General features: G+C 51.5%; 1 protein-coding gene across 7 annotated transcripts in view; it reads right to left on the bottom strand.

Moving 5' to 3' along the window:
* Positions 1 to 22,148, bottom strand: part of Gatad2a (GATA zinc finger domain containing 2A) — a 92,718-nt gene that overhangs the window by 3,148 nt on the left and 67,422 nt on the right. For 5 of the 7 annotated variants that reach the window (XM_036166389.1, XM_036166392.1, XM_036166388.1 and 2 more), the window contains 9 exons: positions 8,700 to 8,832; positions 8,466 to 8,597; positions 8,181 to 8,270; positions 7,441 to 7,572; positions 7,175 to 7,342; positions 5,474 to 5,753; positions 3,516 to 3,817; positions 2,782 to 2,856; positions 2,309 to 2,501 (listed from right to left, as the gene is read on the bottom strand). In XM_036166389.1, the coding sequence (XP_036022282.1) occupies positions 2,309 to 2,501; positions 2,782 to 2,856; positions 3,516 to 3,817; positions 5,474 to 5,753; positions 7,175 to 7,342; positions 7,441 to 7,572; positions 8,181 to 8,270; positions 8,466 to 8,597; positions 8,700 to 8,832 (1,505 nt within the window). The remainder of the gene's footprint in view (positions 1 to 2,308; positions 2,502 to 2,781; positions 2,857 to 3,515; positions 3,818 to 5,473; positions 5,754 to 7,174; positions 7,343 to 7,440; positions 7,573 to 8,180; positions 8,271 to 8,465; positions 8,598 to 8,699; positions 8,833 to 22,148) is intronic. The other 2 variants (XM_036166393.1, XM_036166394.1) reach the window with 2 other exon arrangements.

Here is a 22,148-nt window from a genome sequence, read left to right as displayed (position 1 = left end):
CAGCATACATAAGTGAGGTTAAGGTTCTCTGTGCTGGCCAGGCTGGCCTCAAACTACAAGCCTTAAGTGACCCTCCTGCCTCAGTCTTCACAAGTACTTGGAGCCATGGGATGACAACTTGCTCTGCTTGGATTTTTTTTTTTTTTTTAATGATTTATTTTTAGGCTGGGTGGTGGTGGCACACTCCTTTAATCCCAGCAATCAGGAGGCAAAGGCAGGTGGATCTCTGAGTTCCAGGACAGCCAAGGCTACACAAAGAAACCCTGTCTTGAAAAACAAAAAGATTACTTTTAATTGTGTGTGCACCATGAAAGCCAGAATTGGAGGTCTGACCCCCTTAAACTGTAGCCACAGGCAGCTGGGTGCTCTAGAAGAATACCCTATGCTCTTAACTGCTACGCCTTCTTTCCAGCCCACTGCTTGGATTCTGAGACCCAATACCTAGGCCAGGCTGGCTTCCTGTTAGAATCACCTGCCTCTCCCTTCCAGTGATGAAATGACAGATGTGTGCCCCGGGGATGGAACTCAGGGCCTCACAGCCCCACTCAGCTCCATCCTCAACTCTCCTCTTCTTAGTTAGGCAGCAATTCCTGCATTGCCCAGGCTTGTCTCAAACTCTTGGGCTAAAGCCATCCTCTTGCCTCAGCCTCCCAAGTAGCAGGGACAATAGATGAGTGTCATTGTTGTCTACTCTCATACTGTGCACCACATGTGTGTGTTATCAAGCCCAGCTCACAAGAGGTAATTTCAGAAAAGTCCACAAGCTCTGTGCCTTGAATATGCCAGGTGTGACCGACCCCTTGTGCATCATCCCTTCTGCACTGCCACCTTGTTGCAGATTATGTCTTTAACTACATAAAGGATGTGTTGCTATTTTACCTTGCCTGCCTAAGACATCTGACTGGGCTAATAAAAGCTGAATGGCCAATAGTGAGGAAGGAAGTATAGGCAGAACTTCCAGGCAGGGAGAATAAGTAGAGGAGGAATTTAGGGTCGAAGGAGAAAGAAAAGGAGACAACAGGGAGACACAAAGGGCCAGCCAGCTGGACATGGAGGCAGAAGTATGCAAGCACAGTGTGAAAGAAAGGTAAAGCGCAGAGGACAGAACCAGGTTAAGTTAAAACAGCTTGTGGGACAAGCCTAAGCTAAGGCCAAGCGTTCATAAAAAATAATAGTCTCCGTATCTTTATTTGGGAGCTGGATGGTGGCCCAAAGAAAAGTCCAACTACACTGCCTGCCAAGGCTCCCTGGCTCTTGACCTTCACTGGCACACACCCTGTTCCTCCAGCTGTTTCTCCAGCAGAGTGGGCTACTGGACAGCAGGGCTGGGGGCTGAAAGCCCCTGCAGGGATCTCCACTTAGCTATGCTTTGAGGGTGGCACTGCTGCCCCATTAACACCCAGCACAGCACAGCCCATCACTGGCTTCACAGTTCTGCTCTGGTCCACTGGCAGAGGGCAAACTCTGGGAGCTGGTACCATTAACCTCTAGAGCAGGGCAGCCAAGCACCACTAAACTCGGGGAAGGGCTGAGGGAGGATGAGGGGTTTGTTGCTAGTACTGGCGTAGTGGGTGAGCAGTGAGCACCCACCAGCTAGGTGCTCACATTCCGAGACAGGCTAAAAGCGAACTAAGCAGCTCTTCTTCCAGAGGCAAGGTGTCATTTGTCCCCGGAGGGGGGGTGTTGAAGAACATCACTTTAACTGTGTGAAGGTGGGTTACATTTGCTTGTGCTGCATTTGTTTAACTACGTAAAGATGTGCTGTCATTTTACCCTGCCTGCCTAAGGCACCTGATTAGTCTAATAAAAAGCTGAATGACCAATAGATAGGCAGACAAGCATAAGCTAGGCCAAGCATTTATAACTAATAAAAAATCTCCATGTCAATTCTGGGAAGAAGGAGGCTGAGTCAGGAGACGCCAGCCCGCCATCCAGGGAGCAGCATGTAATGGCACACAGGAAACATGTGGCAACATATATATTAACAGAAATGAGCTGAGTTTAAGTGTAAGAGCTAGTCAGTAGGAAGCCTGAGCTAATGGCCGAGCAGTTTTAATTTATATATATATAAATATAAAATCTCCATGTCATGATTTAGGAGTTGGTTGGTAGCCCAAAAGAAAGCCTGCTACATGGGAGCAAGAGGCTGTACTCTCAGAAGAGTGTGGGATATAGGCCCTCTGTACTACTTTTGATAATGCTGTTGGAGAACTGGGTGAGTTTTGAGTGTTCCAGACCAGCTTGTACCAGACTACACCCCACAAACAAGAAAGGGTAGCCTAGTAGCAGAAGGTCCCCAGAGGCATACCTGCACTCAGGGGCGTCTTCTTCCAGTTGGAGGTGGTGCCCTTGCTGGTGCCCACGGCTCTCTCGGAATGTCTGCCAGTCCTGCTTACCAGGGCCGTAGCTGAGGCTGTATTCTGCAGTTTGGGTGACTGGCTGAATGTGTGCAGAACGCCACGAGGTGCTGTGGCTGAGCCCCGGGAGAGCTGGCTGGAAGCCTATGGAACACAAAGGAAGCCAGGCTCACCACGGGCAGGGCTGGCCAGGCTGCTTGGAGTAGCCTCTCCTTGTCTGGCTGACCTCTTCCCCCCCACTTGGGTCCCTAGAGTCCAAAGTCAAAACAGCCATGTGAGTTACACTATGGTGGAGAAGAGGGAGAGGAGACAGTGGGGGGCGGGGGTGAGGGAGGGAGGGAGGGAGAGAGAGAGCACGAGCACAGCAAGAGCTGGTGACTGCGGTCGTGTCTGTGGCTGGGCGAGGCCCTGGCCGGGTTCTGACCTGTAGCACAGCCCCGTTACTCCAGTCACGGGCCTCTCCTGAGCGGAACGCCAACTTACGTCGGGGCTTTATGACCTACACAAATGGGATTGAAAGGTATGTCAGCAAGGTCCGTGACACTAACCCAAACCGGCTGAGGGTGCCCTACCAGACAGGCCCAGCCATGACGGCAGTGCCGACACCTGCTGGCTCCAGATACTGCAGGAGATGGTGGAAAAAATGTTTCTGGTGAGGTACAATGTATGATCAGACAGAAACCATGAAAAGGAGCAGCACACTGTGGGGATGGGGGATGGGGGGGTGGTGCACACCTTAATCCCACCACTCAGGAGACAGGTAGGTCTCTTGTGAGTTCAAGGCCAGCCTGGTCTACATAATGAGTTCCAGGGCAGCTGGAGCTACATGGGGAGACCCTGTCTCAAAAAGAGAAAAGAAGTGAAAAAAAGGATGGATGGGTGCAGGTCCAGGTCCATACTCTACTCCTCTCCTTCAGCTGGCCAGGGTGCTTCCCCTAACGACCAGCAAGGCTCTCAGCGGCCATTTTAGACAGAAGTACTTGCCAATGCACTGGAGTGAAAGCTACAAAATCTAAAGAAACTGCAAATTAGTGTTTTCATTGCCAAATGCCACCATTAAGTGCAATTTAGCCTGCAGTTAACCACCAGGGGGTGGGCAGAAGGGGATGTCTCCAGAACATCCTACAGTCTAAGAATGGCGAAGGCTTTTGCTCTCACCTGCTTCAGCGTGGGATGTGGGGCTGCAGGCTCAGCCTTGGTGCTGGCAGTACCCAGGCCCTGCTGCAGCAGCCGCTGCTCCATCTCCTGTTCTTGCTGCAGCGCCTTCACAAAGGCGGCCTTCAGCCGACTGGTGTGCTCCACCTTGAGCGCCTTCTTTTGGTTGGATGTCATGCAGTTCTCACACATGACAGTTCCACCCTTCTCCCGCCAGCGGCATGTGAAGTCTGTCTTGCACTGAACACACATGTAGGGCTCCCGGGATAGCACAGCAGCAGCTGTGCTGGCAGAGATTCTGCCCGCTGCAATAAATGGGCATTTGTCAAGGGCACCGGCCTGGCCAGGAACCTCCTGTAGGTACATGGAGGCCACAGTGGACCAATTTCAAAAAGGCTGTGGCTAGGCATCCCTGGTACAGACTCATGGGGAGCCTGTGATCCTGGCCTTGCCTGGCCTTGCCATGGCAGATATCCTAAACTAACAGATGTGTCAAAAGTTACCCTGCCTTATCAGTTACCTGCCTTGTAGGCAAGTGGGTATTCACTTCTTCTTCTTGGGGACATGCTACCCAAACACTGAGGATGGCTGAGGCCAGGAGACAAGCAACTTCCTCTTCATGTGGCTCGCAGTAGAACCAGGCCTGGGTCCCAGGAGAAGCCCAGCTGAACTGCGGATCAGCTGTCTTACTGAGTTGGGGACATGCACTCTGGGCCTCCCTGCAGGCCACAGCATGGATGGGGCAAAGGAACAAATGCACACTGAGGGACTCTGTAGACAGGACTCTGGAGAGGCCCCAGAGCTAAGAGATGGTCCCTGCACTAGCTGCCCATAGCTCTGGCCCCACCTCCCCTGTACACTGAAGGAGGGTATGGGCCTGCCAGGATGAGGATGGGTAGTGCTCTGGTTCTGAGCAGCAGCAGTCTAACAACTGCTGCCACTATTATCACAGGCAGATTCCGGACAGCCTGCCTGCAGGGCTGGACCCAGCACTTACATGTACTTAGTGCCCTGCATGAATATGAATACCTCTCCCCAGCAGTTCTTCTATCAATGTCACCTCACTACAGCAGAGTGCCAGCACCCAGGCTTCCCAGCAATGCACACCTGGTCTCTCCTGAAAGCTCAAGAGGTATATGTGACTAACCCCATGCCAAAGAGGATGTTGTTTAGCCACAGGGGCCTGGTGGTTATCTTCAGAGGAACTCTGTGCTCAAGGAATGCTATAAAAGTTACCGAGGAGTATGCACTGGGCAAACCTCTGAGTCTGTTGGCCATCAGTGCTCTGGGTTGCTGGTACATGTGGCTCCAACTCAAGTGTATGGGGCTGAGGGTCCCAGGAGCCTGGACCACACACTCAACAACCCAGCTCCAGGAAGGCAATGGGCCCAGCTCTGCATGTCCCACCACCTTCCTCCTTACACAGTAGAGCAGATAACAGAAGCCCTTCTCTGTGCACACGGTCCCTTACCTGTGTCAGAAGAGCTAGCACTAATGACCACAATCAAGGTGCCGAGGTCTGCTGGGTCCAGTCACATTCACCTTTTTTTTTCTCCTGGCATCTGACAAAGCCACTTGGGGGTGGGAAGAGAGGCTGGCCACCATTTAACCTGCCTAACAGCTCAACATCAAGATGCATAGGTCCTTGGCCTATGTCTGGGTGCCAAATGGGCCATCAACCCACTCCTTCCCTGTCTAATGCGGATATCCTATCCACACTGTCCCCAAAGACAGTAAAGGAATAAGCCTGGCCCAGGCAAAGGTGTCCCTATCTGTCCTTCTGGCCAAGAAGAGTAGAGGCTTTGAAAAATTCTGCCTCATCCAAGGGTCAGCCTCCTGCAGATGCTCAATCTCACCCCTGACCACACCAGGAACTGACTTTACAGCAGAACTGCTGGCAACATGGCTGCCTGAGATGCCTTTTGCCAGAGGCTACAACAGGAGGGAAAGCCACCACTCACCCTGTGTCTCCAGCAGGTTCTGCACCACCTCCTCCAGGCCCACCAGGTAAATGAACTCATTGTTGGCAGCACTGGGCAGGAAGTTCATCTCTGGAGCAGGGGGCTTGGGAGGTGGAATCTCGAGCAGCGTCTTCTCCAGCTGTTTTCGCAGTGCTAGCTTGGCAGCAGCCTGTCGGCTGGCTGGAGACTCAACAGATGCAACCACAGAGGCCACACTGGTGGGGGTGGAGCTGGCCTGAGCAGAGGCAACTGTTGTCCCCTTCAGTGACGCTGCGCTGGGCTGTGGAACACAACTAGGTGAGGCCCGGGCAACCTAAAGCAGGCTCCATGTCAGACGCACCCTTACAAGAGTAAATCTGAGCCGGGCGTGGTGGCCCACGCCTTTAATCCCAGCTCTCAGGAGGCAAGCGGAGGTACATTTCTGGAGTTCGAGACCAGCCTGGGCTACATAGTGAGACCCTGTCTCAAAACCAAACCAAACCAAACCAACAAAAGTAAATCTGACTGGCCTGTCACTGCCTAAGTCCACGGCTATAGGGACACGGCTTGCATGCCTAAGAGAGCAGCAAGACCAAGCTGGGAAGCTGCAGTGGAGTCTACACCCAGAGTGCTCCTTCTCAACTGGTTCTGAGTCTGCACAGGGCCATGAGGAATTACAGCTCCTGCTTGGCCCCCGTCACACCCAAATTCATGTCCTCATTAGGGTGGCAGAGCAGCAGTGAAGGGTAAGGTTTTCATCTCTCAGCTATTGCTCTGACCTCTTGGCTTTTAACTCTGCAATTGGCTCTGTGTTTCTTACTTAACAAGACGGTTACATCTACATTTGGCGCCCAACCACCCTACTGCTGCATTCCCCCAACCATGCTAGTGCTCTAGGTTCCTAGGGTGTTGTAGAGGATGTCAACATCTCCACAAGACACAAAGAGCACCGTGCACTCTTCTCCCCCAGGTGAACAGACAACCAAGGCCAACAAACACTCCTTTGTGGGGGCCCCAGGTGCAGGCGCCTCCCTCACTCAGCAAGGGGATCCAGCTCTGGCTTCCAGCCTCTGACTGGTAGGGCCTGGCCTCACCACTACCAGCCCACCCTGGTGACACTGCGCACAGCAGAGGTAGGACATGGCGACTGTGCAGAGCTGCCCTCTCCAGTCTTTTGTTTTAGCTGGGACACACACCCTTCCAAGTGGGAGGCAGAGGCAGCCACTATCTGCACTGGAACTGGACTTCACCACAGGCAAGGCCCCTTTCTTTGTTAGAGCTGTCCAGAGTCCAGCCCTGTCTTGTTGGAGGAAGGCTGAGGAGGGCGGGCAGTGACAAGGAAGAAAGAACTCTCTGTCAGCAAAAGGCCCGCAGACTGGGTCATTTCATCTGTCAGACAAAACCCTTACTCTAGCCCTTTTCTTTCTACCCTGCTCCCCTCCTCAGAGACTCTGTACAGAGGTGGAGGAACACACAGCTAAGAATAGCCCGCTGGGCTATGGGAGGCTCTGTGACATGCTGTCCTCCCAGCCTGAGAACACAGACAGCAGGGGCGGGGCGGGAGGCACTGCAGCAGTGGCTCTGGGGAGGATGGCAGGCTCCAGAGGGCTCTGGTGTTCCTCTGGTGGTCTCTCCACTCTTTCCTTGAAGGAGTCAAGTGTGTGACACCTTGAGATCTAACAGCAACCCTACCCCGACCTTGCATCTAGGTTCCAGCCTCACCTGAGGGATGTTGACAAGTAGACTGGTATTGGGGACATTGGCGACGCGGATGAGTCCCTGCTGGATGATCCTCTGTCCCTGAATCTGCATGCTGGGCACTGAGGCACGGGGGGCTAGGAGGAGGGGTGGTGGCCCCGTGGAGGAATGCTGTCTGATGTTGTGAATCTGCTGGGAGACAGGGGACAAGAAATGCCACTGAGACCAACCAACCCTGGCAGGCCATGGGTGAACACCTGACCCCACCCCAGCACACACATCTGACTCACCTGGGCCCCCCTGACAAGCGGCGGCATGACTACTTGGGAACTGGCCTGTGGTCCCAGCTTGGCAGACACCTGCTGCCCACCTCGGACCAGTGGTGGTGGGATGATGCTGCTAGGCATTCGAGCAGAGGAGGTCTGTCGATGACATTGAGGCCCAGAATCATGTATGTTTTCTTTATTTTAGAATTCCTTCTGCTTTCTTCCCCAGTGCTGGGATGACAGGTTTGGGCCACCAGCCTAATTTATGTAGCACTCAGGGCTTTGTAACATGAGGCAGGCACTGTACATACCCATGAAGCCACAGCTCTAGGTTGGTTTCTGTTTTAAGGTAACAAATTAAAAACCAACATACAAAAACCCAAGATTAGCTAAAACACCTATTTGTTGTACACATGACTCTACTGGGAGCCATGGGAACCCAGCGGAAGGAATCATGAGGGTGTGACAGAGCCACCAAAGCCTGTGGGCAGAGGCCTGAGCTGAGAGGCCTTAGTAAAGTCCACCTGAAGAGTGCCCTGCTCAGCCACTTTTCAATCTCACTGGTTGGTCAACACTGACCAGTCTGTGACATTGACAGTAGCCTGGTTTAGTAGGGTAGTTTGGGGTACACATGACACTTTGGTCCTTGCCTGCTTACTCAGAAGGAATGTATAGGCAGCCACTGCTTCCACAGGACCAATGCTGCTCAGGAGCCTGGTTATAAGTAATGGTAGTCCTGGGCAACAGGCAGGTTACATACTAACCTGAAGTGATGTCTTGCCAACAGGAATGTTCTGGGTACCCCGCACAAGTGGGGGAGGGGTGGTCACGGCACTCCCTGAGGAAGCTACAGGCTGTAAGACAGCAAGGTGCATTAGCAGGAGGTGGTGGGTAAATGGTCTTGCATACACCACATCACCCTATAATCATCTCCTGCTTGCTCCCTGTTGCCCAGGCACTCTGTGGGTTGGGCCTCTGCCCTGGGCCTACCCCTCTAATCCTGGGATGCCCAGATTCTGACAAGGCTCTGAGGAGGGCAGCACACGTACCTTCTGCACTGTGGCTTCCTTTTGTATCTGACTCTGTCGCAGTTTCTTCAACAGGACCAGCTTCGCTTCCTCTAGCCTCAACTCCTCCTTCAGATGCTTGATCATCCGCTCTCGCTCTTCTGGGCTGCTCTTCTATGAGAGCAAGAGCACACAATTGGGGAAAACTTCAGTAGACTCTGCCAAGCTGGGGTGGCCAGGCTCCCAGGCATGGGCACAGGCCCTGCAAAGGCTCACCAGGAGCGCCTCAGTGCTGGTGTCCTTCAAGGCTGCTGTGGTCAGTCCATTCACCCTTGGGCTTGACGGCTGCTCACTGTCAGAGAGCACGATCACATCAGGTGAGGGGGGTCTCTTCTCTGACTTAATGTCACTGTCAGACAGAGGTAACAGGGATTAACAGCAGAGCACGCGACCCCTGACAGTCTCCTCCAGATGCCCTATTGTCCCCAAGCATCTTCTCTTGCCACCTGCATCATGGATGTTCTCACTGGTCACTGTGGCCATTCACTCCAGATCATGTGCCTTGCCTGTGAGTACTTGGTGTATCATGGATACTGTGGAAAGTGCTACTCTACTGTGGAGCTAGATTGTGGGCAGATCTCAGCTTCTGAGTGCTGGACAGGATAGGACATGAACACTCTGAAGCCAAGGGCTCCCACATGCTCACACTGGGAACCACCCAATGGGAAGCCCACCCCTCCCTTAACCCAGTCCCACACAGCTCTCAGAAAACCAAAACAGCTTGATGGCATGCTGTTGGCCTTTGCTTTTCACAAGGGAACCTGGAGCCATCTGTGGGACCGCCTACCTAGGACACACATGGCAAGTGGCTGCAGTGACCACAGGTTTTGAAACTCAAAAGAGCCACTGTCTCAAGCCTCAGATCTGCAGAGCATGACTGACTGTTCTGGCTGAGGACACCAATGCCGTACTACTCACTACACTCTGCCTTCTGCCCCAACCCTGCACACTCCTCCAAGTTTAGAGAAAGCTACAACATGCAACACTCGCCACTGTCACCCCACCTTCTAATACGCATGCCAGTGTGTAGGAAGCTCACTTCCCTGTGAATAAACAGCCAAGCACAGCTCCCTATGAGCTGGCTGTGGCAAGAGTGGCACGGGCTGCCGGTCTCTTGAGCTACTGGCCCGCTGGGCTTGCTAAGCCTATGTCAGTTAACCCACACAGGAGTACTCCTGGACTTCCTTCTTCGTGAAAGGTGTTAGAGGGCACACACATCTGTTACTTCTAAAGCCTCAGGGCCAAATGTGCTCTGTTGTTGTACCATAGGGTTAGGAGCAGCAAATTCTAAAGAAGGTACTGTGAATAGAGGGCAGGCTGCCAACTGCCCCTGGGTGTATACCCCAACACCCTTCGAGGACCCATTTCCCCATCCCACTTGTGGAAAAGCAGCTCAGAAGACATCCACTAGGTGGCACTGTGACACAGGAGACAAACACGGATAAAGTTGACAGTCCACACAGTGGTTTGCGCTGAGTGAGATGAGTCACTGAGTAAAGAGCCTCTGGACCTCACAGCCCTCAGGAAGGAGGACAGAGGCTGACCAGCTAGATGTGACTCTGGCTTCCTGGTTCCACTCTGAGGCACATGGCAGCTACACACCAACACTAGCAGTGGCTGCCAGATTGTCAGGCTAGGGGCAAGGACAAAGTCTGAAGGCCCAAGCCTGGGGTCCAAAGTGCCTGGGGACTGTTGAATATCAGGCTTTGGCCTACTCATTTAAAAGAGACCCTGGAGGGGCTGGAGAAATGGCTCCATAGTTAGGGGCACTGGCTGTTCTTCCAGGACCCAGGTTCAATTCCCAGCACCCACACGACAGCTAGTAACTGTCTGTAACTGGAGTTCCAGGGGATCTAAAACCCTCACACAGACACATGCAGGCAAAACACCAATGCACATAAAATAATTAAATCAATCATTAAAAAAAATTTTGAGACCCTAGGAAGCTCCCTCAGGTCTCAAATACTCCAGGGTCTGACTCTCCTGGACGATGGTCCCATGGGTCCTATAGTGCCAAAGATCAGCTTTCAAGGTGACCTGGTAGCTCCGATTCCAGGCCCACAGGCTGCGTACACCATCAACTGCAGCAGCAGAGGCCCAGCCTGGTGCTGTGTATGTGGTACTGGACAGAGCAGCCGGGCCTGAGAGCACCCAGGACAGAGTCTGGGCTTCCTGGGCATGCACAGACTGGAGCACAGCCAACTGCAGAGTTTATTTCTTTTCTATCTTCCTGAGGTGGACCGCTTAATAAAACTTGAGATTTGCCCAAGGAATGAGGGGTAGGGTTGGGACAAAGACCATCTAGGACTGAGGCCTACTTTTGGAAGACAGCCAGCCCTGACCACTGTGCTCTCTGACCCCAATCTTGGGCTCAAACTCATCAATAACACCTCAGAGGTGATGTCACTACCAGTAATCACTCAGCATCCCAGCCACAACAAGCCGGGAGTGAACTTCCTCTATGCTAATCAGGCCACCCAAAAGTCATGTGACAAAGGCATTTCCCTGCTTGGTCATGTGACCCTTTAACTGTGCCTTCCAACGTGAAAACCATGGCAACGGGCAGTTCCAACCAGTTTGTGACACACAGCCTTCATTTTGAGAAGAGAGGTAAAGGTTCAGGTGCTATCAGAAAATGGAGGCTCCACTCACCCCAAGGCCCTTCCTGTGCAGCCTCCAGGGGACTGTGCATGTGTCTTAGGCACCCGGTCACCTGTGGTCATTTCTCACTTACAGAAAAATCACAAGCCCATCTCGTTTCCAAACTAAAAAACTTTTCAAAGCTCAGCTTTTTAACAAAAGTCCCTTCAAGATTCTCTGTACTTTTCTACAAAGCTTTTAATTTAGGAACAGGCACACATGGGATCAAACTAACAGGCACTGGAGGGAGACTTTTAACTTATAAAACCTATGGGCAGGAGAATAAAACGTAGCAAGAGGAGCATGGAGAGTGGCATGCAGATGGCTGCCTGGGACAACTGCATTTATCTGGAACTGTATGAACTTGTCCTGCCTGCCTATGTTGAGAACACAGTGAAACAAGATGATAAAGTGGCTTCATGTCACCAGCAAAGACCCCTGGAAACAGGCTGGCCTGGTCATCAGCACCTGTACAGGGGTAGACCTTGCCAGGTGAGGTGCTCAGTTCCTATCCATGTTCCCTCAGCCTAAAGTGAGGAAAGAGCTTCATAGAGGAGACATAGTTGGCCTCAGGGACTGGATCCCTGTGGTTCTCAAATGGAGCTTCCTGGGGCCCTGGGAAAATGCTGTCCTCCCAAACCTGCATCATCTTGGCACCCACTGTGTAGTGGGGAGAGACTCTGACTATGACAAACAGTGGCTCTGTCCTTAGGATCATGGCCCACTGGAACACACTGGACACAGGAGAGTAGACAAGTTCACAGGTGGGAACAAAACAGAAGCACTAAAGAAATAACAGCCCAAAACTTATTTAAGGGGAAGCTTATCCAAGAAGACCCACAGATCCAAACATAGAGCACTCCTACGCACCTCAAACTACAGAAAGTCAAAGAAAAGGTTCCAAGAAATGGTTGCCCAGACCCACACTGGGCACGAACAACACAGCACCTAAGGTCAGAATCTGTGCAATGGGGACTTTGAAACACGGGGTCTCTGAGCTAATCATGGTCTACAGCCCAAAGATGTGACTTAGAACTACAAGTCCTCCTCAGGGCCAACACTGGAGCCCAGCATGACTACACTATGACCCACCCAACTACCCTTCTGCACCTAAACTTTGGACCACAACACACCTTAACTTGACTTCCACACCTGCACCCTGTCCACCAAACCCTGTCCAGCCTTGTCTCCATCACCCTTCAATGGTCCTCTGCCTCCAGAATGGCTGTGTACATTCACTGGCCCCATGGCACGCAGACGTGCAGGGGCCCCAAGGTGTTGCTTAGCAAATGTGGCCTTAGTCACCTAGTCTGTGGTGAGAAGAACACAGACAGATGGGACAGGATGAACAGATGACACCATGCCAAGGAAAGCCTGCCTTTCCCCCTGAACAGGCCTTCCTTCCTTGCTCTTTAGGTGGTACATCTTTCTCTGACTCACAGGAGGGATTCCCCATCCTGAGTATATCCCTCTCCCATAGGTGACATAGCCTTAGCTCCCAATAAGGAAGGGCACAGGAGGATCGGGCACCTTGCTTTGCAGATCCTGAACAAGTGCTCCCACCACTAGAGTAGGAGAGCTGGACTCACCAAGACTGAGCAGGCTGGAGTGAAAGAGGTCAAGCAGCTTCTTCTACTCAGAGCCAGGGGACTGTTTCCCAGTGCTGCCTCCTATAGAGGTGAGACACCCGCAAAGCTGTGCACTGGAGATTGATGGGACACAGGCTGCTGAGAGTGCCCCATATGTGAGAGACAGCAGGTTGTCCTGACTCTGCTTCTTGAAGGACACTGTCTTTTCTCTACTCTTCTCAGGGTCTTGAAAGCTCAGATGTCTCAGCACCACAAAGAGAGGGAGTCCAACTGCCCCAAGGCAATGTGACAGCAAGAAGAGCTGCTCTGGCGCCCAATGCTCACCTAGCAGTGCCTTTGCTATCCTTAAAGGACCTGTTCCCGCCTTGACAAGATGGGGCTGTCTGGCCAGGCACACACCTTTAATCCCAGCACTTGAGAAGCAGAGGCAGGTGTATCTGAGTTCGAGGACAGCCTGATCTACACAGTGAGTTCCAAGACAGCCAGGGCTACACAGAGAACCCTGTCTCAAAAAAACCAAAGACAAACAAACAAACAAAAAACAACACAAAACAAAAAAGGTGGGGCTGTCTGCTCAAAGCCAACTCTGAGGTTGGTGTATCCTGTTATATCAGGCTGCAGATGCAAGTGTTCAGCAACACCAAACTCCCCTGACAGATACTCTGACAAGTCATAGCCCTGCATGAGCTGTAGGTATGGGGTGGGGTTAGTCACTCCAAGAGGGTCTCTAGCCACAAAGATCTGGATTAGAGGGGGCCCCTCCTGAGACCCCCCAAACACAGCCTAGGGAGGGACACCTGTTCAGGCTTACAGGCTGGCAAACTGTGTGAAGGATGGGGTCCACTGCTGTACCTTGGGCAACTCAAGACAGGGCTTGTCCACTGGAACCCCAGTGACATCTAGGGTCTAAGGGAAAATCTCGCATGTGTGGGTAGCTGTTGAACACCAAACCACCTGAAAGCATTTCGCACTGCTGAACCCCTGAGCTAGGTCACAGCAGCTTCTTACAGGCCTTTAGAACACTGGCTCTGGGATACGTGTAACTGCCCCAAATCACATGGTGTAGGACAAACCCTCTGTCTGAGGGGACAGAAATGGGTTTGGCCAGTGTCAACCATTATATGTGACTAGTGGACACTGAGGACAGCTGACATAGGACCAGCTAGCCTGCAGCCAAGCAGTACAGCATCAACACAGCACTGCTTTAAACTACTACACTGAGGGTCTAGGCCTCTTTTCTTAGACTGTCCCCAACAGAGGACACTTACAGGAACAAAGCAGGGAGTGAGAAGGAACACAGGAGAGGAATGTATTAGTGACTGCCATGCCACACTTGGCAGCTCCCCACACAGGACAGTGGAGGCAGCCTTATCTATAGGCAGGACAGGCTAAGCCAAGCACACAGTAGACCAGAGCTACAGGATAAAGGGTGAGGAGTCACCCTGGAAGGTCCATGGGAGGCCTGGGGGCACTTCTGCTTCAGACAACACCAGCAATGCATCTGACTCAAAGCCAAGAGCACTTACATGTGTTCCACTCACTGTACTACTGGCCACCCAAACACAAACCCACTTCTAGGAAGTTCTACTAGAGAGCCCCCACCCCTGAAATGGTTTCTCTGTGTAGCTCTGGTGTCCTGGAACTCACTCTGTAGACCAGGCTGGCCTTGAATTCAAGAGATCCTCCTGCCTCTGCCTCTGAGTGCTGGGATTAAAGGCACCACCACGCATGGTACCTATTAAAGAGCTTTAACAGTGGGTACCATTCCCTACCAGACAACAACTGACCTGGCAGCACCAGGACTGAATATGGAGACACCTTTCTTACCATCTGGGCATAGTAGCAATTTACATGGACGCCCTACCCTCTCCTGCCCTCTGGTGCTTTCTCCTTCAGGGATCCTTGTAACAAAAACAACAGCCCTGGCTAGCCTGTCTTGCAGTGAGCACTGGACACAAATAGGTGCTCTAGAGCCCACCTGTTCCTTGCCATCGGGCCTTGATCAGCATCCATCATCACACCTCCAGGCCATAACCCAAAGGCTGGGATGCTGGGATGCAGAACATGTCCACCTTTCCAGCACAGAGGTAAGCAGATGGGGTGAAATTTTTGAAAACCAGCCATCACTCTTCCTGGAGACGTCACCTCTGACTGCTGCTCTGGAGCTCCAACACAGATACAGGAAGAAGCAGCACATGGCTTGTAGAGCTGCACTACAGAGAAGCAAGGCTAGCTGGTACCCAGCCTGAACTGCAACCTCCTTCCAGGTAAGGGCAGTACAGAGCAGCTGAAGGTTGTGGAAGCAGCTGGGGGACCACAGTGGCAAGTTCATGGGCTCAGAGGCCTATCATCCACCCAAGGAGGCTAGAACAGCTGGGGCCTTGGGAAAGCTAAGTCCTATGTGCTTGGCTTAGAAACAGCAGAAGCCATCAGTAGGAAGCCCCAGAATCACAGAACTGCTGACCATTTACAGTGGCCACCCATGTCAACTACAGTGTGACACTCCTTATTAACAGCACTGCCAGTGTGCAAGGGAAGACACAAGTTATAGCAGGACTAGGTCAGTGGCTTCCCAGGGTCACTCAGCCAAGCCCTGTGGACAACTTGGACCCTCCAGGGATGAGAATGCCACTGTGGGGGGGTAAGGTGGCCCATGGGGGTTGCTCAGGAAAGAACATGTGCACAGAGAGAAGCTGGTCCCCATGCACTGTCAGCTCTGACTGTTGTCCCATTTGTGGAGTTATACTGGGAAAAACCACAAGGAGGCAGAGGAGGCACCAGCACAGCTGCCTGGTTTGCCCCTTCAGACATCTGAGCTTCAAGATGTGTACTCAGCCCAAGTCAGGCAGTGCACGTCAGTGTGTGGACAGAAGGGCACTCAAGTCACGATGCTTGGCTGGCTCCACCTGTGGATCAGAACACCCGTTCATCACACGAGTCCTGAAATGTGTTTTTTTAATACTCTGTGACAAAAGGGACAGATGAAGCAGTCCTGTAGTGTGACATATGACCTTTCTTGGATGAAAAAAGGGGGAAGTAAAGATTTGTGTACCTGTAGGAACTTCTCCCAAAATGGTCAACACAAAGACCCTAAGTTCAAAATATTCCTGGTACTGACTGAGACCAGCAATTAAGTAGAATATTCTGATGAGCAAAGTTTAGAAATGTGGCTTTTGTGAAGCTGGGACATTTGGAGTCCCTCTGTGCCTACAGAAAGGAGTGTTCAATCATTCCAACAACAGGTTCAACTCCCAGGAGAATCCTAAGAAATCAGAGTGAACAGTCCTCCCTTGAGGAAGCAGCCAGAGCTCCACACTTTAGCACAGGCAGTACAAGAGCTTTCTTTCCAAAGTGTGTGAGGACTAAACCAACATGCCAACTGGACTAAAGGCTCAAGGACGGTGCCAGCTGCACCAAGTCTGACAGTACAGGTTTCCCCAGCCCCACTGCCACCACAGAACATCCAACCCTGATGGAGGGATACAACAGGACACCTGGTCAGCAGACTCAAAACTACCCCAAGGGATGGAAGATGTGGTGAAGACTAAACACCATATGGGGACCTGGGACACTAAAGGGACATTTGAGGATAACTAAAGCACCGAGACCAGAGTCCAGGATGGTTAATACTTGAGAAGCTTGGTTTGCTGTCTGTGCCATGGTCCACAGCGATCTGTTCATGTTGGGTTATACAAGAGGTTGTTACAAATACTCAAAAAATTTAAACTAGGCTGAAGACACAGATCAACAAGGTTAAGAGTGCTTACTGCTTTTGCAGAGCACCAGGGTTCAGCTCCCAGCACAGATATGGCAACTTAGAACAGTTAACTCTGTTCTAGGGATCTGATGTCGTCTTCTGACCTTCAGCAGCAAGCACACACACAGTGCACGCCAGTAAAACACTCATAAACATAAAATAAAAATAAATAAGTATTTTAAAAAACTAACTTACATTAAAAATATATTTCTTTGGGGTGAGGTATAGTGACTCACATCCATAATCCAAGCACTGGAGAGAGACTGGAGCAGGAGGATTCCAATGAGTCTGAGAATAGCCTGGACCACAGAGAGCCCGTCTCCAGAACAAACAAAACCGTTTCTTTTGTTCAGTGTGCAGGAACACAGTGGTTTCCACACATCCATGGGGCAGGCTCCTCTGGAGGTGCAGCTGTAGCAGAGGACCTGTGAAGCACACACGGTCACCCCACAGCACTACCATCCTCCCTGGGTACTGCAAACGCTGGTCTCCTATGCACGCTCCATCCCAATAGCCACCACTGAGCACAAAGACAAACAAAGGGCCCAGCAGCCAAGTATTCCAAGAGATTTACTAAACAGAGATGATCACTGACTTTTTCCTGCTACATTAGATGTCCACAGTCATATTCCACAGATCCAAGTTGCCTGGAGCCATCAGATCCCTGGAGCCATATTTACAGGCTGGTATGAACTATCTAACATGGGTCCTCTGGAAAAGCAGCTACGGCTCTCAGCTGTCAAGCTATCCTTCCAGTTCCAGAAAAGAGGCTGGGTGGATTCCCCAATTTTGTCATCCCAACATGTCATGACCTGCGGTAACTTTTTCCCTGGCTGCCAAGCTGTGTTTTCAAATGCAAGTCACTGCCAAGCAAAGAAGCGCACACCCTTTATCCCAGTACTCAGTAAGACAGCCATGTGAGACTGTTTAAAAGGAAAGGTTTAAGCTATATGCTGGTGTAGTGACACAGGTCTGCCATCCCATCACTTTGTAGGTAGAAGCAGATCAGAAGTTCAAAGCTCTCCTCAGCAACACAGTAAGGACAACCTAGGCTACATGAAACCTTGCCCAAGTACTTGCTTTGGTGGCACTTATACTAAACTGGAATAGCACAGAAACTAATTAATGCAGCCTCTCCATGCAAACCTACTAAGTGTTCCAAACAGAACAAACTGAGCGCGTACACACGTGTATACACACACACACACACACACACACACACACACACACACACACACACCCGCCCTATGGCTTGGGATAGAAGAATAGAAACATACAGCAATTACTGGCATGTCTCCCATCTCTCTGGACACCAGACACCACCTCTCCGTCTCCCACTCCTGAGGGAGTACAGGGCCTTCCATGCTGCCATGGCACTTGCCTGAACCTGAGCGTCAGGGAACTCAGCATATCTCCCTGGCTTTTCATGTCCTTCCTCCCTCGGGTGTCTGGGGCACATCCCCTCTCCAGTCTCTCACACACTAGTCCCTTGAGCACTGTGAAAAGTCTTACATTGCAATGAGACAGGTCTTGAGGGGGAGGCATGAAGCATCCAAGGCCATGTGGAACCAAGACACATCACACCAGGGCTCCCAGCTCTTCCTCTCTGCAAACTCACTATCACGCTGGGTTAATCTTCTTTACAGTGTCAAAATACAATCCAGAACCCTTCTCAGAAAGCCTACCATTCTTTTCTTAAAGAGGTCTTTCATGGGCTACAACAGTCTGCCTTCTGATGTGACTCCTGCTGCTGCACATGGGGCCACCAAACTGTTAGGTTCTAGTAACCACGCTTGCTTCTACCTGCTCTATACACCAAAGACTCTTCTTCACTCCACTCTGCCATCAGGACAGGAGCACTGGGCCAGGGAAAAAGCTATCAATTAAAAAGGAACTGATGGCCGGGCGGTGGTAGCGCACGCCTTTAATCCCAGCACTGGGGAGGCAGAGGGAGGCGGATCTTTGAGTTCAAGGTCAGCCTGGGCTACAGAGTGAGTTCCAGGAAAGGTGCAAAGCTACACAGAGAAACCCTGTCTCAAAAAAACCAAACAAACAAAACAAAACAAAACAACCCCCACCCAAAACAAACAAACAAATGTAACTGATGTGGCTGAAGAGACAGCTCAGAGGTTAGTACTAGATGATCTTCCGGAGAATCTCAGTTGGGTACCTAGCACCCACATAGCAGCTAACAACTACCTGTGCACCTCCAGTTCCAGGAGATCTAACATACTCTCTCTTGGCCCCCATGGGCATTAGGCACATACATGTGGTGCACAGATACACATGCAAACAAGTCTAGGGGAAAAAAAGCTTGGCAGTGGTGGCACACACCTTTAATCCCAGCACTCAGGTGACAGTGGCAAGTGAATCTCTGAGTTCAAGGCCAGCCTGGTCTACAGACTGAGTTTCAGGACGGCCAGAGAAACCCTGCCTCGAAAAACCAAAAGGGGGGGGGGGGGGGGGGGACAAGGACAGGAGAAGAGAGAGGGAGAAGGTGGGAACAAGAAGAAACCCAGTGAAAAGAGGCAGAAACTGAGAAAGAGATGTAAAGGGCCAGGAGTCCAGAGCTGGCAATTGGGGCAGGAGAGAGCCCAAAAAGGACATGTACCTAAATTCCCTAAAGCAGAACCTGCCTACAAGATAGTTACGACACAAGGCGGCCTATGGTCTTCTCTTTTGAGTTTAAGGAGGCATTCCCTGTCACCCAGTGATCACTGAAGTCCAGATAGCGTACAGAATTACAGAGAAAGGCAGCAAGTACCAGGACTCAAGGGCACTGGAGACAGGCAGAAGATTCAAGGTGGAGGATGGGTTTGAGAGCCATCCAAACAGCTACACTTACCCTCAGACCAGAAGCACAGTTTAGGACACAGGCTTCCTGACAGGGGCTAAAAGAGATGGTGGTGGCGGTGGTGGTGGTGGTGCAGCCTTTAATCCCAGCACTTGGGAGGCAGAGGCAGGTGGATTTCTGAGCTGGAGGCCAGCCTGGTCTACACAGCGAATTCCAGGACAGCCTGGGATACACAGAGAAACCCTGTCTTGAAAGAAAAAAAATTCGAGGCAAAGAACCACATATGCACATGCTGAGGCTGTATCCTAAGACATCCCCCTAACATGTGAGCCACAAGTGTTTATTCGGGATGCATTCTAGCAGACAGCTGGTAGGCAGACCTAGTCTGCATTCTGGGGAAGATGTTCAACCTGTCCCCATGTGTATGGTTACCCCCAAATGCAGCTTATGATGGGCAGTCAGTTACCTTTCTCTTACAGACCTGCCTTGTGCTTCCATTAGAGGGGGAAGGTGACAGAGGAGGACCTGACACAGATGCAGGTCAGGGACCTAGTGGCAGAGTCATAAGGAATAAGCTACCACATATACTAAAAACCTGGACATATTGAGGGGGAGGCCTTCGCTTCCTGAATATTACTAAACCACACGGAACTCAGGAGCCTGCTATCAACTGCAGGGCATGGAGTAAAGGCAAGGATGGTCACTGTCCATATGAGATAATCACATAGCATACAAAGCAGTGTTCAGCCCAAATCAGAGCCCATGTAAGGAAGAGTGGGGGCTGCAGAACTCAGAACTCAGCCAACACCACATACCAACGTTGAGCCAAGGAAGCCAGACAACAGAGAGGGTAGAGAGTGTGTGACACTGGAAGGCTCTTCAGGAGGCTCTGGGTGATTTGGTTCTTTACCTTGCAGATTCAAATGTGTGTGTGCCTGTCAGAACTCACAACAGAGCATCATTAGGAGAGGCTCTGCCCAGACGGCGTGCATCAACAGAAGCCATGTGTTATGTGTCCACAAAGACGAACATGGGACTCTTGTTTCTGCTACCCCCAGCCACCAGGAGCTGGGCAGTTTCCTGTACCTACACTCTCACCATTTGTGGCTTCACCACAGGCCCAAACGCATTGGGCCCCAGAACACAACCACATCCTAGAGCGTAAGTAAGCCTTTCCTCTGTGTACGCTTACCTGTGGTGTGCATGCATCTGTGGTGTGCATGCACACATATGTAAAGTCCTGGAGTTTACTTAAAAGTGTTTTCCTTGATAATTCTCCACTTGCTTCGTTGAGGCAGGATGTTTTGCTGAACTGTCAACTCAGACTACTCTGGTCTAGACAGCCAGCTTGCCCTTAGAGATCCCATTTCTGCTTCCTGAGTGCTGGAGTTACAAGTAGCCATATGTCCTGCCCAGCTTTCACATGGGTTCTGGGGAATCCAAACTCTGGTCCTCAAGCTTATACAGCAAGGAATTTATCCACCGAACCATCTCTCTAGCCTTAAACCTTCCCTCTTTTTCTCTTTTCCTGCTCTTACCTAGAGTGCTGGGATTAAAAGCATGCAACAATGCCAGGCCCTTTCTTCATTGTGACTTGAAGACCTCTTTATGAGGTGGCCATTCCAGAGTTACCTTTACCCTCTGTCCCAAGCAGCTCCTAGTAAAAAGCACTGCGCCAGACACCTGGGCTGCTGGCCTTGGCACTGTGCATGTGTTTTGAGGCCTGCCCTATCTGCACAGAGGAGGCAAGGCCACACACCCAGCCCTCCCCTCAGCACTTCACAGAGCTACCTGGCTTTTGTGGGGGACACGGGAACACTAATAGGTGTGCTACACCTCAGTGCCACAGGTTTCTACAGATGTGCCACTGCCCTTCAGTGCTCTCTCTCAGTGATCCTGTCTGAAGGACATGGTATCAGTACCAGCACCAGTGCCCTTTTGGTGTCCTGGCTTATCACAGGCTACAATGCCACACTAGGGATCTGAACTCCACAATCCAAAGACTGAACTTCAAGTTCCCAAAGATTGAGGGCCCTCAAGCTTGCTGAAAGGCAAGTATGCCACAGCCTGTGCTCACTCCATCTTGTAGTAAACAAGCCACCAACACAAAAGTCAACATCAACCTGCGACGGGTTGGAAGTAGACACTGAACTTCAACCTGACCAAACACAGACCCTGCAGCCTCCTCTCAGGGTGTGAGGGCATGGAGACAGCCTTGCTAGGGAACACTGCCATTCCCTTCAAGGAAGCCACACTACCAACATTGCCTTCTTCCCAAACAGTGCACAGGACTCATCCTGCAGCAGCCCAAGGAGACGATGCCACAGAAAAGGGTCATTCAAGTCCCACATGGTAGCCCACCTATCATCCAAGTCCTGGGGAAGGAGAGGAAGAAGGATGGAGGGAGTGGATGGAGGGGAAGGATGGAGGGAGTGGATGGAGGGAAGGATGAGGGAGTGGATGGAGGGGAAGGATGGAGGGAGTGGATGGAGGGAAGGATGAGGGAGTGGATGGAGGGAAGGATGAGGGAGTGGATGGAGGGCAGCAAGCAGCTCCCTCTGCACCAGCTCAGCCTTGGCCAGAGGTCCAGGCCAGAGAGGGTGACACACACCCACATCTCACAGCTGACAGACCTTGCAGAACAAGACAGAAACCCTGGGGTGACCTCTGTGGATTCTGTTTCCATGAACTAGAATTTTAACTTCCATTTTTTTTTTTCAGTTTTAGAAGTGGAACATGTGGCCTTATACACAAAAAGGGAGCGATTCACCACTGAGCCAGACTGCTGAACCCCGTTTGCTTCTGAAATATCTACACTGAGGGGTAACACACGGCAGAACTCAGTGTCATGAACAGCACTATTAAGTGTGGAGGCACTCACACTC

The sequence above is a fragment of the Onychomys torridus genome, chromosome 17 (assembly GCF_903995425.1).
Source record: "Onychomys torridus chromosome 17, mOncTor1.1, whole genome shotgun sequence".
In the NCBI taxonomy this organism is placed as follows: Eukaryota; Metazoa; Chordata; class Mammalia; order Rodentia; family Cricetidae; genus Onychomys; species Onychomys torridus.
The sequence above is the reverse complement of the archived record's forward strand: the minus strand, read 5'-3'. Positions and strand labels throughout refer to the sequence as shown.